Source organism: Sprattus sprattus (assembly GCF_963457725.1).
Source record: "Sprattus sprattus genome assembly, chromosome: 6".
In the NCBI taxonomy this organism is placed as follows: domain Eukaryota; kingdom Metazoa; phylum Chordata; class Actinopteri; order Clupeiformes; family Clupeidae; genus Sprattus; species Sprattus sprattus.
In genome coordinates this window covers 20,105,155-20,117,694 of record NC_137925.1, presented here as the reverse complement: position 1 = coordinate 20,117,694, position 12,540 = coordinate 20,105,155, and the positions used below count along the sequence as shown (strand labels likewise).

The window sequence follows — 12,540 nt, the reverse complement described above, 5'->3', positions numbered from 1 at the left end:
CGGAAACCGGAAGTGCGTAAATGGTACATACTGTAAACAGTGACCACAGAGCCCCCCAGTGCCCGGGGGTTAAACCTATATATTTTTTTATGTGACGTTACTGCTTGAGACGCACCTCAAATCCAATCAAACCAATACAAATTGGCAGCTATAGCCAACTGTTTTGTTGCTGCATAACAGAGGCCTTTTTTTTTTTTTTTTTTTTACTAAATCTACAAGGTTTTTAAAAGCAGGTCTGTATATTTAAACATGAACATCCCAACATCTTTGGGGTTTGACTTTTAACATAGATTCATTAGCACAGGACATTTAGATTTATCGTGTGACTGATGCACTAAGCTGCACACTCGTTTTCCTCCACAGGCAGGAAACACTGATACCACACTGGAAGGAACAGAAGTCAGATATATCTTTGACATAACAAGGACAATGACTGTGACAAATATGCTAACTAACACAGGTGCAGTGCTACACACAGGATCCATTAGCTGGCAGCAACGACGTGGAGAACCCGCTGGCTGACAGTGGCAGCATGGGAAATCTGCTAGTTGGCTGCAGTGGCTGTGGCGGTGTGGAGGATCCCCCCTGGCTAGCAAAAGCACTGTGGTGGACCTCTGGGCTGGCAGTTTCAATGCGGAGGACCTTGTGCTGGCAGCGATGGCGTGACAGACCCATGGGCTGGTGACAGCAGAGCCGAGGACCCCTGGACTGACAGCTATGGTGAGGTGGCCCCTCCAGCCAAGACACATCCACCATCGGCCCCCACCTGGCCAACTGAACCAGCCCAACGACGCATGGGTCCTGGATGTTGACATTTTACATTTATTCATTTAGCAGATGCTTTTATCCAAAGCGACTTACAAGGATGTATACACACTTTTAAATTTACACTGATGGCACACTGCACATCAGGAGCAATTAGGGGTTGAGTGTCTTGCCCAAGGACACTTCGACAGGGAATCAAACTGCAACCTTTCAATTACTAAACGACTTCTCTACCGCCTGTACCACTGTCGCCCCAGCCAGAACAAGTTGTGGACCACTTTACCAGCAACCTTCACCTGCGGAGCATGGTTGCCTTCTACCACTGTGGTCTCAGCTCACTTGTTCCGCACAGCATTCTGGGATGGACCAGTGAGACCGCGGCCCGGCAGGAAGTGCCTTCCAGCTTGCAGTCAACATATAAACCGTATGTCCGGCCCAGTTGCCCAAGCCACACAGCAGGGGTGCCAGGCTTTGTAGATTCGGCTCTGGGCAATGGTGTGTGATGTGGCCCGGCTCCCCACAGCAGTAGTACCTGTCTTTGGTTTTTGCCGCTTTCTGTGGTCTTTGCCGCAGGGGGACTGTGGTAGTGGCTCATCCAGTTAGTTCATCGCCCTTGCTTTCCTCTGGATGCATCTATGCGTCAGACCAGGGGTCGGCAGGACGTCCTCCACTCACTCTGCCTCGGCTGCAACAGACGCTGGCATCCCTGGGTTTTAGCAAAACTAAATTGATGTTAGTCTTTTTCATTGAAATAGGAACTAACATAATAAAACATACATTTTGGAGACCTTTCCATACGCTGAAATATGTAGGCCCCTACGTTGTTGGCAATTATGTAGATTTACTTCTCTTCGATCTTCTGTGTTTTACTGCTTCTTAATATTAAAATTAGGCTAGTTTCACTAATATGTTTTGAATGACTTGTTAAATAACAAATCTGGCCACTTTTGTTCGATCCACTGGTGAGTTACAGACAAACGTTTTGCTTTAAAAAAAAAAAAAATCTTTATTCATTAACACTTAATTCATTTTCACCATTCCTGAACTTTTTTATGTTACCAGTGGGTAACATAAGTTTTTAGTTGGCCGTTTCATTTTTCTAGTACCATGAACTTCAGTGACTGATATTTTAAATTGGCAAGGCCAAGGATGTGATTTACAAATTCCAGGAGTTGCTTGCAATTTATTTTCTTAACATCCACTCCCAGAGTATACAGCGGGTAAAATAAGTATTGAACATGTCACCATTTATCTCAGTAAATATATTTCCAAAGGTGCTATTGACATGAAATGTTCACCAGATGTTGGTTACATACAAACATACAAAGAAACCAAAATGAATTAGTTCAGAAATTGAGTTATGTCTAATAATGTGAAATGACACAGGAAAATGTATTGAACACGCCTACTGATATTTACATAATACTTTGTACAAAAGCCTTTGTAGGTAATGACAACTTTAAGATGCTCTCTGTATGGAGAAACAAGTCGTATGCATTGCTCAGGTGAGTTTGGCCCATTCTTCCACACAAACAGTCTTCAAATCTTGAAAGTTCCCTGGGCCTCTTCTATGAGCTCTGATCTTTAATCCTTTCCATAGATTTTCGACTGTATTCAAGTCAGGTTTTTTTTCTTTCTCTGAAACCAATTGAGTTTCTTTGGCTGTTCATTGTCTTGGTGAAATGTCTACCCTCGTTTTATCTTCATCATCCTGGTAGATGGCAGCAGATTTTTATTAAGAATTTCTCAGTACACTTTTCCATTTATCCTTCCTTCAAATGTGTGACGTTTGCCAGTACAGCATGCCGAAAAGCAGCCCCACCTCCCACCCCCAAATGTCACTGTTGGGATGATGCCCAGTGCCATTTCTCCTCCAAACATGGTGTGCATTATCAAATTATTACCGTATAATATTTTCTGACCTTATTTGTTTTGGTTTCTTTGTATGTGTGGATTACTTGGGTTGTTACCAACATCTGGTGAACATTTAATGACAATAGCACCTTTAGGGGTAGTGCTGCACAGAGAGGGTGTAGGGGAGGTGCTGCAGAGAAAGGGTGTAGGGGAGGTGCTGCACAGAGAGGGTTTAGGGGTGGTGCTGCAGACAGAGGGTGTAGGGGAGGTGCTGCAGAGAGAGGGTGTAGGGGAGGTGCTGCACAGAGAGGGTTTAGGGGAGGTGCTGCACAGAGAGGGTTTAGGGGTGGTGCTGCACAGAGAGGGTTGAGGGGTGGTGCTGCACAGAGAAGGTGTAGGGGAGGTGCTGCACAGAGAGGGTTTAGGGGTGGTGCTGCAGAGAGAGGGTGTAGGGGAGGTGCTGCACAGAGAGGGGAGGTGCTGCACAGAAAGGGTGTAGGGGAGGTGCTGCAGAGAGAGGGGAGGTGCTGCACAGAGAGGGTGTAGGGGAGGTGCTGCACAGAGAGGGGAGGTGCTGCACAGAAAGGGTGTAGGGGAGGTGCTGCAGAGAGAGGGGAGGTGCTGCACAGAGAGGGTGTAGGGGAGGTGCTGCAGACAGAGGAGGTGCTGCACAGAGAGGGTGAGGGGGAGGTGCTGCACAGAAAGGGTGTAGGGGAGGTGCTGTAGAGAGAGAGGGTGTAGGGGAGGTGCTGCACAGAGATGGTGTAGGGGAGGTGCTGCAGAGAGAGAGGGTGTAGGGGAGGTGCTGCACAGAGATGGTGTAGGGGAGGTGCTGCAGAGAGAGGGTGTAGGGGAGGTGCTGCAGAGAGAGGGTGTAGGGGAGGTGCTGCAGAGAGATGAGGTGCTGCAGAGAGAGGAGGTGCTGCAGAGAGAGGTGCTGCAGAGAGAGGTGCTGCAGAGAGAGGAGGTGCTGCAGAGAGAGGAGGTGCTGCAGAGAGAGGTGCTGCAGGGAGAGGGTGTAGGGGAGGTGCTGCAGAGAGAGGGTGTAGGGGAGGTGCTGCAGAAAGAGGGTGTAGGGGAGGTGCTGCAGAGAGAGGAGGTGTTGCAGAGAGAGGGTGAGGGGGAGGTGCTGCACAGAGTAGGGATGGTTTGAAAAAAGGCCAATGTGTCATTGTGCTTTCCCTGATGTGGTGACACTCCCAGTCTGGTTGTTTCAACTCTCATACCCAATCCTTTCCTTTCAACTAGCAGGTCAGACAGTGGCATTTCACACAGATTTCCCCCAAGACTACCAGGATTTAGCCATGGCAGCAGGTTGTGTGTATCTTTGTGCTAAGACCCCTGGCTTGCCCTCCGCCTGTATCCTGCCAAAGGAGAAGATTGGCACAGGTGTTATGCCTGGTTTATTCTGGTTTGTGCCCCTTGGTGACACACCTGATGCCAACTTGCAGGGCTTGCTAACATTTTCCAGACAGCTGGAAGTGATGAGCAGATAGTGAAGCATGTAATTTCACTAAGAGATCTACACAGGTATTTTTCATAATGTATGAGTCTGCAGTTTAATATAATCAGGCTAAATATTCATTTGTGAATAGGAAAAATAATGACAAGGGGAATTGCAGGGGGTTGCATTCAAAATCTCATTTAATTTGTATATTTACTCCATAAACATTATTACAAAACTCAGCAAGTTAACAATATTACATTTTCACCATACAGGCTTGATCACAAATATTTAAAACCTTTGCAACAGTTACAACAAAAACAAAATAATACTAGAATAATTTACATGGAAATCTATAAAACAGCAATAGATCACAAATTGAAGTCGTTTTTTCTCCTTGTTTTTTGTTTGTTTGCTTATTTCTGTTTTTCACAGTAACACAACACACACTCTCACAACAAGATCAAAGTCTTATTACAAAACTCCCAACAAAATGTTTTTTTTTCTTTTAATTCTGTAATCATTTTATATTTTGGTTTTTAAAACCAGAAACTTGTCATTGTACATCCTTTTCACAGCCTACCGAGGCCCAAAAAAGGTAACTCTCACACACTCATACACACAAACACACATTCACACAAACGCGCACGCACGCGCACACGCGCACACACACACACACACACACACACACACACACACACACACACACACACATACAGACACACACACACACAAATACTTCACAGCACTTTCTAAGAAAAATAGACACTTACAAAATATGTTACAAATTGGCACACAGAAAAATATACAATATTTTGTAATGTCAAGAGCTCTTTAAGAATCCCTCTGATAACAACTCTAGACAATATTTATAAAGCTCAATATTCTTTTCAACGAAAAAATGGAAAAAGTAATTCCAATCAATGTCAAATAATCATGGCATGAATACATCAAACATAATATAACAAGATCATATACATTCATGAGGAGGGTTCTTTTTTTCTCTCTTCTGTAATTCTTATTTTGTCATCTCTGGGGGAGGGGGAAAAGGAGTTTTCAGTTTGCTTTCTTAGCACCATTTAGAGGAGGCAGCTCAACAGTGGCACATTGTACAAAAAACTCATAGAAGTACATTCAGTCGACCAAAGGCAGAGATGAGAGAAGGCAGACAAACGGACCACAAGGCCCAGTGTGCGGGTTCCTTTTTCACGGCCTCTCCTGATTCCAGACCCGGCCTGACACAGAGAGAGCTCAGAGAGGGGGGAGATCAGAGGCAGATCGTATGCTCACAAACCCAGCCAGGGGGTACAAGGCTAGGCCAGGACTGTTCCAGAAATGTCCATTCTACCTCTGCCTCTATGATTTTTAACTGGCTCTCTCAGGCCGTCACCCAAGGCCATCCATAAAACGAGACAAAGGTGAACAAACCAATGTGTGTGTGTGTGTGTGTGTGTGTGTGTGTGTGTGTGTGTGTGTGTGTGTGTGTGTGTTTGTGTGTGTGTCAATGTGTGTGTGAGACACAAATGTAGCTGGTATTAGAAGATGCTGCCAGTCCAGAGAGAGAAAGAGAGTTGTGTACATGAACAAATCAGAGGCCTGAGAATTAGCATGCTGTTAAGTGAGAACGATTGGCAAAAACAAGTAGGATCACAATTCACTGCAAAACACACACCCGAAAATAGCAACCAAAAAAAAATAAACAAACAAAGCCATTTTGAATTTCATGCATCTTTATCGCTTTTTTTCCTCATTCTATCTGCTGAGGAAATAACTTCAAAAACATGCATTTATGAGCAAGCAAAATTTAAAAACTTGATTGCAGTTTCTGAGAGAACAGTGTTTGATCAGTTACTAAAATTATTATAAGTTGTAAATGCATTCAAATATATCTCGTTGGTTGGCACAGTTCACAGATGCACACTGGTGAAAAAGCAATCAACATAGTTTAACTGAACACCAAAAAAGCATGTTAATGTTTTTCACAGTCACGCTCAGACTGGCCTCATGGTGTCAACGGAGTCTGATTTTCATGCAGAGCTTCAAAGGCTCACCCTGTTAGCGCCACAAAAAAATCTTAAAAGATGATTTAGATTAAAGGCAACCTAGTGCTGAATCCTCTGTGAAACAGGCTTAAATAAGTGTTGTTTTTTGTTCAGTACATTAGATAATACATAAATATCAATAATGTAGTGATAAAAGAATGAATGAGTACAATAAAATGGGTTTGGTCTCTGGGTCCTTCGTGAAGCCAAACAAACAGGTGTGTTGCAAATTACTGCAGAGACCATGATTAACACAAATAGCTTGGCGAGGTATGAACAGAAGCCAGGGGTGCAATTTTACCTTGTTTTCATATCAGTTCATCCTGAACAACATTGCTTTCAATGAATCCATGATGTTTGGGGATCCCCACTGAGAACATATAGTTCATTGTCAGTGGTGCCATGGCATCAGCATCCATTCAGATAATGTGCCTTCTCTGCCTTAGCAAAACAACAGGTACAAGCTCTAGTTGGTCTCTTAAAGCTCCTTGTTTTAGTTTTGAGTCTTCTTTCAGATTCTCATTTCCTGTTCCAAAGCTACTGTGATGTTGAGGTAAAATTATATCTGGCAAGCAGAGTGGAAACGATGGACATCCAGAGGGCTTTCTGATTTTGGTTGCGTGGTGTGTACCACTGTCAGCTGCAGGTGCGTTTCTACAGACGGGGTCCAAATAAAAAGGACAAAACTCTGGAATGTCAGCTCTCCGAAAAAGTACAAAGACAATAAAAGTTGTTTTCTTCATTTTTCTTCACACAAAGTATAGATATGAAAAGCCTATGTTCATAATGGTCATTAGAAATGTTTACACAGCAAGTTTACATTTGGCACATTAACTTTTAGAAGTCAGTATTTTCTCCTTATATGCAAATAGTGCATTTCTGTACATTGACACTGAGAACAAAAATCAAGACTTAAAATAATCAAAAGACTGAATATACTTTAAGACACCAGTTCTTTAAAAAGAAAAGAAAAGTATATAAGTTTATAAGGTCATAATACCAAAAACAAAGAAACTAAATCATTCCAAGAAAAAAAAAAAATGGAAAAAATGTTTATCTGATATGTCATCAATATGAAATGGTCCCATTATGCATTTTTTATGACAACTTGGTCACACAGAAGCGGACGTCGGCGTCAGCACAGGAAGTTGAACCTTCCCACCGTGCTATGAGCCAGGCAGTATGATGGAGACGGCAAGAAGGGGGCATCCATTTTCTGCATACAAAAACAAATATGGAGCGGACATTTCACTTAAGAGTCTTTTTTTCCCCAAATAGCTACATGTTTCAAGATAGGAAGATACTGTTGTTACGTTATTGAGGGCAGCAGACAGCAGGTTTGGTCATAAAAAAAGAACAAAAAAGGGACATTTCCCAACTAAAGAGGCTTTTAAATGTTTCTGAAAGGGTGTTTTTTTTCCTCAGACCAACAATAATAGAATAGCAAAGGTAGGAAATAACAGCAAAAGCAAGAAGAAAAAGCAGCCATGGTCAATTCTCAGTCAAGCTTCACACAAGCACACAATAGGTAGTTTGCAAGTACAAATAGTTTGTCATGCAAGATATGAGTCCTTTTCAGGGGCAAACAAAAACAGGATTTAAGGGGGAATTGTGGGTGGTGTAGTTTTCCATGCAACTCTGTTATCGAGTCTGTGCAGGTAAGTCTGCATTCAGAGGGGAGAAGGTTTGAGCAAAAAGCAGGGAGGAGTGAGGGCAGGGTGAGCATCAGCAGCTAGTTACAAAATATTACCTCAGTTTTTCAAAAGAGGCCATCAGTTCTATGTCCTTACTGGGCTCTCGTTCTCGTTCTGCTCGCTTTCCCTTAATGTTTTCGACCCGAGGGAACTTTGCACTGGTTTTGTGGCGGTACATCTTTTTGTGCGCAGGCCCATTGATGCCGGGTATGCAGAGGTTGGGCTTCTCGAACATGTTGCAGCCCAGGGCCAGCTGAGGAAAGAAGGGGTTAAATTTGGCCTGGTTTTTGGCCCCCTTGCCCCCAGCCTTTCTGCCCTTGGTGCCCCCGGACCCCGCAGCTCCTTTCTTCTTGGGGTCAGGGGTCGTGCCAGCCAGGATCTTGAGGGTCTTCAGCTTGAGGCTGTTGGCATCTGGGGTGACACACACACTGGATGCGGGCCCCCACAGTGGCTCAATAGAGGCCATCATAAACCGCTGGACCTCCGCCATGCCAGACACAATGTTGGACAGGATGTTGGATGGCTCCTCAAACTCACGCTGGTCATCAACGCTGGCATGCCCGCTTCCGTCTGGCCAGTTCATGCCAGGCCAGTCCCCGGCTGCCTGATTTGATGCGCCTGCCTTCCCTTTCCCAGCCTTCTCCTCCAGGTGGGCTTTGAGCTTTTTGGACGACCGTGAGTTCTGACGCGGCACTTTGCCCTTGTCTGCCTTAGCAGCTTTGGGGGCCCGGGCCTTTTTACCCCCCTCTCCTACTGCCTGTTTGCCCCCGTTTCTCTTCTTCGACTTTGTGCCTTTCACAACCCCACAACCCACCCCCTCAGCTGTCTGTGCATTGAAATCGGCTGCACCTGTAACTTTGTCATCCAACCCTATGCCACCCCCAGCTCCGTTGGTGTTGTTGAAAACGTGCATCTGAAACTGATGGCTGTCACCAGTGTATGCGCCTGCAGCCATATGATCAGCCTGCTCCATCATGTTACAGTTCCACGTCATGTCGTCGCTGACGTCCTGGTAGTTGAGGGCTTTGCCGCCAACGATCTTCATCTCTCTGCCCTTCACCTGGGGAGACAGGTTGGGCGTTTCAGGTGGGGACAGCTCAGACAAGGACGTGTGCCGGAACTTGTCTGGGGTGAAGTTGGAGATGTCCAACAGGTCAGTGGACTCCCTCAGGGGAGTGAGGGCCTCCACGCTCTGCTGGATCACCACCTTCGGGCTGCAGTGGGCCAGGAAGGTCTCACCGTTGGTGTCTTCCTCGCCCCCTTCCTTCTCGCACGACTTCATGCTCATGGAGCTGTAGCTGCTGGAAGCCACGGAGAGGGAGCCCATCGAGTCGAAGCTGGTGAGCCGCCCGTGGTCGGTGTTGAGAGTCCCTCGCTGGAACTGCAGCTGCCCATCCACGCAGGGCACCTGGCATGTCTGAAAGTCGCCATCTGCTGGCTGCATCGGCTGCTCAGGCAGGTAGTTCTTTTCATAAAGCACTCTGTCGCCCTCTAGGTTCACCTGGCTGTAACCAGTCATAGCCATGTCTTCTGCAGACACTGGCACTGGCAGGGTCTCTGCAAAGTCCTCAGGCAGGATGGGGGTGATGTCTGGTGGGAACTGCTGGTTGTGGCAGAGCTGTGAGTGCCACATCTGGGTAAAGTTGGTGCAGTTCTGAGGCGACTGCTGCAGCTCCGACTCGGAGGGTGGGGAGAGAACACAGCTCTGAGCCAGCTGAAGTGAGGCAAACTGCTTCTCCTCGACCGACAGGCCCAGCGCAGGGTACTGCTGGCCCGTCTGCTGGGGAAAATAATTGATGCTGGCGCTACTGGAGGAATCCGAGCCATCGAGGAGCGTCTGAAGGTATCCCCCGGGTATGACGGGGACACCGTCAGCCACTGCCTTGGTGGGGGGAGTGGGATTGTTGGGCGTGGGGGTGCAGAGGTCAGGCGTGAAAGCGAATGTTTCACCTGCATCCACGGACTGACTCTCCACCAGCCTGTGAGGGGCCTGTACAGAGGTTGACTCTGCTCCCTCCAGGCCTGCAGAGGAGGAGTCTGAGGCCTGCTGCAGAGGAGCCGAGCTCGTCACGCTCCCCTCATCCGCTTGCGCCGTGCCCTGCAATTTCTTGCTACGCAGCCTGGCCTCACTTTTGAATTTGCGGATCCTCCCGATTTTGTTGCCAATCCTCTTCTCCTCTCTCTGCTGGGATCGGCTCTTTGGCGTGGCACCGTGTGTGATGTCACCGGCGTCAAATGCGCCCGTGCGGCCTGGCGCCAAAAGCGGTAATGGGCTTCCTGCGGGCACAGTGCCGTCTGTAGTGCCACTGCACTCTTCGCTTGCAGAGGCTGAGGAACCCTGCCTCGTGGGAGATTGCTCCACAGTTTGAATCCTCTGAATCCTAAATCTGTTTGCAAACTTGTATTTCCTCTTCGGGGGACTGGAACTAAAGGGTCGGTGGCGACCATTTGGATGGAAATTGGGTTTATCTCTGAGAGTCAGCTTTAGCTGCTCCTCTCTCTCCCTCTGTTGCTCCTGCCAGAAAAGCTTCAGAGGAGCCAGCTTTTCATATTTGCTCATTGCTTCTGTGTCTAAGCTCACAGTTGTGACTGTTGGATCAGTTTTGAACAGCTTAACAGACATGTGCTTCTCTCCCTTAAACCTGTTGATAATGATGTACTTGATTATGACTGGCGGTTCTTTGCGAGAGGACTTCCGTCTCTTTTTTGGGCACCAGTCGTCGTCCCGTTCCTCTTTTTGACCAGCCACCTGCTTGTCACGCTTTTCAGTGTTCCTTTCGCTCTCGATGGAGTCCACGTCGTACAGGTAGTCCTCGCTGTATCGCACTTTTCTCTTGGCCCTGAGCCCATAGTTCAGGTGATTTGACGATCCACCGCCCTTCCGTGACAGCGGCCGCTTGGGTTTTCCATCTGGGAATGCCTCCACTGAGGAACCGGTGCAGGAGCTGTCGTCACTGTAATCTCCCGAATCCTCAGCTGAGTTGCTGGAGTCCATGAAGTAATCAATTTTGGGGCTGTAGTCGGGGGAGCATCCCTCTCCAGGGCTGTTACATCTCTCTGTTTTACCTACACCCTCATCTGACAAGCTAAGGTCTTCCTCTTCCTCCTCTTCCTCCTCCTCCCCGGGCCTATGGGGGAGCTCCTTCGTACCCCTCCTTGCTGTGCCGTCCTCTTTCTTGGGGCAATTGACGAGCACGCTGGGGAAGAAGTTGAACTGAGTCTCCTCCTGAAGCACGTTGGTCTTCTCCCTCATGTTGTCCTGGAAGGACTCGTAGCGGATCTTAAGAGAGCACACGTCGCTGCTCAGTGTGGAATCGTCGTCGTCATCGTCAAACATGTAGTTATCCACGTCATCCTCTGAGAAGAGGTTCACAGACAGATCATTCTTGGAGCACAAGTCTAGCAGCTCCATCTTGCTCTCGCTGATGAAGGACTCGATGTAGCCCCAATCCTGGGTCGTGTTGGCGAGAAGCACTTCTTCCCCGCTGCACTTGTCAAGGAGCAGACCATCATACAGGTTTTTGGTTGCCGGGTCGTCCGTGTCACTGTCCGTCGTCCTGTCCCCAGCCTTTTTATCGGCAGATATAGGTTTGGGCAAGGGGAAACTCAGCAGCTGGTCTGAGAGCAGCGGTTCCCCAAAGCCCCCCGTCTCTCCACTGCTCATGCACTGCATGCCGATGTCTGTTATGGGGCAGGTATCGAACTCACCCTGGCAGGGCTCAGAGTCAGAGGGGGTGATGTCGTCCTTCGTCTCGATGAAGCAGCCCAGGTCGGAGCGCCTCTGGGGAAGGAGGCAGTCCTCCCCCACGACTGATACGGCTTCTGCTGGCTCCATGGCAGGGACTGGTGGTGGTGGTGGGGTGGGGGGCTGGATTAGGGGGGGGAGGTAGGGGATTGGCAGCTGTCCTCTGGATAGCACCACGGAATCACCACAGCCTCAGAGACGCAAGAGAAGACGGCGGACGAGAGGGCATGGGCCGGGGACACATGGACCGGGCTCGCTGGCGGTGTGGACCGGAGGTGCTGTGGTGTTCAGCAGCTTCCAGGGGCGGTCTGCGGCGGTCAGGGTCCAGTCAGTCCACGGTGAGCGGCACTCAGAGGGACAGCCGAGGAGGACGAGAGAAGTGTGGCATCTGTGGCAGCAGCAGCGTCCAAGGCAACGGCTTCAGCATCAGCTCCCCAAGGTTTCCGACTGGCGTCCTGCTCACGTGATCCTACACAGAGCACAACAAACAAACACACACACACAATGTCAGAAGGGGACAGATGCACCCGCCCACCTACCCACCCACTTCACAATTCCCACCAACAAAAATCATCCAACCAATAAACCAGCCATCCCCCATTTTTACGGTTATCGAAAGTCATTTAAATGCAGTGTTATATCCTCCCTCTTATAATTTATCTATACACCCCACAACTGTGCAAATAATGGCTCTTCCCTTTGGATTTCCACGCCTGCTTCCTTTTTCTTCCTTGCTAATATTGACTAATTATTTAATGTTGTCAGCTGTGGGTGCAGGAAGAGGAGGGGGGAGACAGAGGCAGAGGGGGATGGGGGGGGGGGAGAGGGGGGGGGGGAAGGTATAATGAGAAAGGGAAAATTAAAAAGATGGAAGCCAGGTTATGGAAGGCGAAGCTGGTGTTTGCTTTGCATAATTAGCCTGCTGCAACTGAGGCAGGTACCAGGCATTCACACACATATACACACACACACACATACACACACACACACACACAC

The 12,540-nt window shown here is 48.0% G+C and overlaps 1 protein-coding gene across 1 annotated transcript; it reads right to left on the bottom strand.

Annotated features, from left to right (window-relative positions):
• Positions 1–7,851: 7,851 nt before the first annotated feature.
• nexmifb (neurite extension and migration factor b) lies at positions 7,852–11,634 on the bottom strand (the record flags this gene model as incomplete). Its single annotated transcript, XM_080841040.1, has 1 exon — positions 7,852–11,634. The coding sequence occupies one exon, from the start codon at positions 11,632–11,634 to the stop codon at positions 7,852–7,854; it is 3,783 nt and encodes a 1,260-aa protein (XP_080697166.1).
• Positions 11,635–12,540: the final 906 nt, after the last annotated feature.